We start from the raw sequence: 5,000 nt of genomic DNA, 5'->3' as shown, positions 1-5,000 counted from the left end.
TATATATATATATATATATATATATACATATGTACAGCACTGAATGGGTCCCAGTGATTAGAGATACATTTTGATAACCACAATGCACTTTAATTCTAAGCCATCAACATCGGGAGACCCAATGGATGCCACATGCAGAAATTGAAATGCAGTACTCCCAAGGACTCGAACCCAGCAATCACATGACAAGTGCCGTAGTAATTTACCAACTGATAGCGTAGTTGGTACGTTACTACGGCACTTGTCATGTGATTACTCGGTTCGAAGCCTGGGCAGTACCGCATTTCAATTTCTGCATGTCGGCCTCCATTGGGTCTCCCGATGTTGATGGCTTGGAATTAAAGTGCATTGTGGTTGTTTGTATATATATATATATATATATATATATATATATATATATATATATATATATATATATATATATATATATAATGTACATCAAAAACTCTTCCCTCTCCTGGTCACCACTACATAGTCCATTGAAACCCTATCAACCATCCTTCCATCCACCACCCTCTCCCATGTGTACTTATGCTTGAATTTCTTCCTAAACACTGTGTTTGCTCTTATAAATTTTCTAGATACATCTTCACTCTGTAGTAAGGGATCAGTCCTTCTATCTGAAATAAATAGCCTGGCGACTTATATTTATTCAAATGACACATTTAATTAATATATCCTAGTTAGATCAAAGGCAATGTACTGAAAATGTACTGCAGTTCTACTCACCTTCAACAACAGAGTAAGAGAGTCGTCCATTCTCACCCCGGTCGTGGTCAATGGCTACCAAGCGGGTCACAGCAGTGCCTTGGGCGACAGACTCAGACACCTAAGGGACACAGGAGTCGTCCGGTTAAAAGAAGGAAAACTAGGTTCTACATGTACATGTTTGTTTTTATTTTTGTTTGAATACGTGTGTGTGTGTGTGTGTGTGTGTGTGTGTATTCACCTCGGATCTGCTGCAGCCTCTTTTCGAGACAGCCAGACACCACCCTACGGCAGTGAGCTCAGAGCTCATTATTAGCAGATCTCTGGGTAGGTCTGAGACCACTCACACTCCACACACCGGGACAGCAAGGTCACAACTCCTTGACTAACGTCCCATACCTACTCGCTGCTAGGTGAACAGGGGCTACACGTGAAAGAAGACAAACCCAACTTTTCTCCGCCTGGCCGGGGAATCGAACCCCGGTTCTCCGGCTTGTGAGGCCAGTGCTTTACCAATCCGTGTGTGTGTGTGTGTGTGTGTGTGAGTGTGTGTGTGTGTTTGTGTATGTGCATATATATGTGTGTACGTGTTTAAAAGTTTCAATAGTTCACCATAGGATCGACCTACACACGGCCTTTGCACCTCAGCACAAAGGGTTGGCGGTATATGTGTGGTGAGAAGTGTACGTAGAGGTTTTGCAAATACAACAGCGATGGGCAAGCCATTCTCAACTGCACCGCGGTCAAGGTTATTTATAGGTATATCATGGAACAAAAGCAAAAGGACTAAATTTTTTTCGTATTGTTTTCTTACCATTCTCCCTCTATATTGTATCTTCACTTTCGTTTCCTAGTAAACACTCCTATCTCGTTAAGACATACCAGACCCGGGCTATGAAATACAACAGATATGTACACATTGCCAGACCTTACAGGCTATCAAGAATATATTTACATATTATTTAGCTCAGCAACAGTGTTGCAAGGTATATTATAGTCATGTTTATATCTTGCCGACATACAAGGACATGACCATCACATAACTGCGGTGAAAGATCTCTGAGCCAAAGAGGTCAATCGGTTTCCTATGTAATTCCAATGTTATAACCCACTGACAATCTGACCAAACCAACCCTTTCCTCCTCCTCAAACTTCTCCTCCTCCTCTATCTCTTCTTCCTCCTCCTCCTCTGCCTCTTACTCCTCTTTCGTCGATATCTTCTGTTCTCCCTCATTGTATCTCTATAATTTTCCAACATCACGGATAATGTACATCAAAGGTTATACCTGAGCAGTGATCATGTTCTCAAGAAAAACAGGATCGTGGTCGTTCTCGTCCATAACCGTGATGACCACGCGGGCGTAGTCTACGTTCTCGTTGCCTCCCCGATCTCGGCAGCTCACGGTGAGTTCGTGGTCACTCGCAGACTCTCTGTTGTGCAACAGATAAAAAGACAACATAGGAATAATTTCATGTTTGTGTGTACAAGGGATAAGTGTTGTTCCTCCTCTAGATTTATATGACTTGTGTTCTCTTGACATTCACGTTAGACACTCCTTACCTTCCCTTCCCTTTGAACTCATAAATGAAATTTTTATTTTTCCCTTGAATATAACAACAAACACACACACACACACACACACACACACACACACACACACACACACACACACACACACACACACACACACACACACACACACACACACACACACACACACACACACACACACACACACACACACACACACACACACACACACACACACACACACACACACACACACACACACACACACACACATATATATATATATATATGTTTGTATGTATATATATATAGATATATTTATATATGATATATATATATACATATATATATATATATATATCATATATGAACATATAAGTATATATATATATATATATATATATATATATATATACAGACAAAAGCTTCAATTGTACAGGCGTTTTGATATACTTAAACGTAAACAGATAAATCAATCATCCAGTAAATCAACCAATCAGTCAATCTGTCAATTACATGTGAATTATAAAAAGATAAATAAAAAATTAGTTTAACGAAAATGTACAAAGATAAATTGATAGATTGATGAATACATAAATAATAAAAAAGAAAAGATAATACACTAATGAATATACAGATCAGTACGGGAATAAATGCATACCTATCAAGAGGTTGCGCGACCATAAGCTCCCCTGTCGAAGAATCAAGAGTGAAGAGTTCCTTGGTTGAGGTCCCTTCAGCATGATGAAGGGTGTAGTACACAGAGGACGAAGCACTCAGTGGGTCGTCTTTGTCCCGGCAGTGGAGGCCGAGGATGACATCGCCGGGTTTGCTCGACTCCCGGATGGACGCCTGGTACACACGGGACCGGAAGACCGGACGCTGGTCGTTCACGTCTAAGACTTCGATGACAAGCTGCGACAGAAGAGTCGTTAAGATCGAAGTATGAGTTGAACTTATTAAAGCAAGAAGAGGTGGGTAAAGAGAAGAAAGAAGGAAGAGAGGTAGGAGAAGGAGGAAAAGAAGATGGAGGAGGAAGAATAGGAAGATGGGGAAGAGGAGGAGCAGAAAGAGGAAGATGGCAAGGAGAAAGAAGAGGAGGAAGAGGAAGAGGAGAAACAGGAAAAGTAAGAAGAGGAGGAAGTGGAGGAAAAGAAGAATGATGAGGAAGAGGGAGACGAAATAGGCTGAGGAAAAGGAGTACGAAGAGGATGAGAAAAAGGAGGAGGAGGAGGAGGAGGAGAGAGAAAAGAAAGGCTGTGGACAATAAAGGTCTATAGTCACAGAAATGCCAAAGTAAATTATGTCACGGAACAGTTAAATTAAAATAGTCATATAGTATAGCGTCAGAGAAACGTTACAAGAAAACTACTGACACGCTATACGATAGACTTCAAATAAACGTTTCAAGAAAATTATTTCTGAGAAACGCACAGTAAAATAACACTACTGACGTCACAGGACAATGACGGCAGATATATTGCAGGAAAACTATGTTACACACAAGCTACATGACCGTGACGTCAGAGGAACATTACAGAAAAAAAAAACCTGGGTTACAGATACGTCACAGAACAATGAATTCAGTGAAACATTACAAGAAAATTATATTACAAGACCCCCGCAGCTACGCTTTGCAATGATCTTGCCCTCTAGCTCCAAAAGGCGCCGGGCGACCTTGTGGCCCCCGACTGAAAGGCCCAGAAGAACCTAGTCTTTAATCTCCCTATCCCGAGGAGACTGTTGAAGGCATCGACGTTAATACGCAACCTCCGCTCCATCTCCACGAGAACCAATCTGTCACCTTTGGCAGCTCATCTGTCAGTTCGCCGCCTAAGCTATAGTTTCGGAGCAAGTTTGCATCGTTCACTTCCAGTTCCGTACTTTTCTTTTAAATAGCATTTAAGCTTACATGTACTGATATAAGTTCGAACAAAGTTTGTAGGTAAATAACTAGGTTTAAGAGATTTTTAAAATCTTATAACCACTTTATGTTCTTGTTTTGATGTGTAACAAAAAATGTAAGTAAATGACTAAACCTAAAAGATATCAGGTATCTTATAATCCCATTAATGTATGAGCTTCTGTCGTCCTATGCTTGCTTTAATCCACATCGCAAAGGGTAACTTCATCGCTATGCAAAATAAACGCTATATTTGATCCGTATCGCCGTCAGTATTACGTTATTATGAAAACTCTATCTAATATCTGGAATTTTTTTTTCTATTCTGTCTTGAAATAAACTAACCGAAATCAAACTACGGTAAGTTAAACGAGCGTAACTTAGCATAAACAAAGTTTTCAGAAAACGCGTGGAATGACTGTGTATTCGATGAATTCGATGTCTGAATAAGATCGCGTAACCATAGCTAGGGGAAATAAGTGGACTGCGTTCTCGGATTAGAGAGGATAGGCGAGTAAATCTGAACCACCTCGTTATAGCAGAAGTTTTCATTTGAATGTGAAAAATCCCTGGACAATAGATACTTATTAATATTTCTGAAATGTTTCTACTCATGATATACTCTAAGTGACAAGTCGATACTAATTATCCAAACATTTCTAGGGAATCTTAGATGATACTGACAGTGGGAGAGATCGGAATTAACAATGAAATAAATGTTGACAATATCAATACTGTTTGTAAGGAATACTCACTTGTGGGTCTCTTAAAAAAGAAGAAAAAAAAAAAAAAACTTTCGCAAAGGGTTTCATTTAGATTTAGTTGATCAGCTCGGGTGATTATCCCAGCTATCCATTC

The 5,000-nt window shown here is 39.9% G+C and overlaps 1 protein-coding gene across 1 annotated transcript in view; it reads right to left on the bottom strand.

Moving 5' to 3' along the window:
• The window catches only part of LOC143038656 (fat-like cadherin-related tumor suppressor homolog), a gene marked incomplete at its 3' end in the record, with an annotated part of 278,347 nt that overhangs the window by 138,409 nt on the left and 134,938 nt on the right, over window positions 1-5,000 (bottom strand). The window contains 3 exon segments of the mRNA XM_076208162.1: window positions 730-829; window positions 1,995-2,139; window positions 2,901-3,154. Of these exon segments, the coding sequence (XP_076064277.1) occupies window positions 730-829; window positions 1,995-2,139; window positions 2,901-3,154 (499 nt within the window).

The sequence above is a fragment of the Oratosquilla oratoria genome, chromosome 2 (assembly GCF_046742065.1).
Source record: "Oratosquilla oratoria isolate Oo_2021 chromosome 2, ASM4674206v1, whole genome shotgun sequence".
NCBI lineage: Eukaryota > Metazoa > Arthropoda > Malacostraca > Stomatopoda > Squillidae > Oratosquilla > Oratosquilla oratoria.
This window is presented reverse-complemented; position numbering and strand designations above follow the sequence as displayed.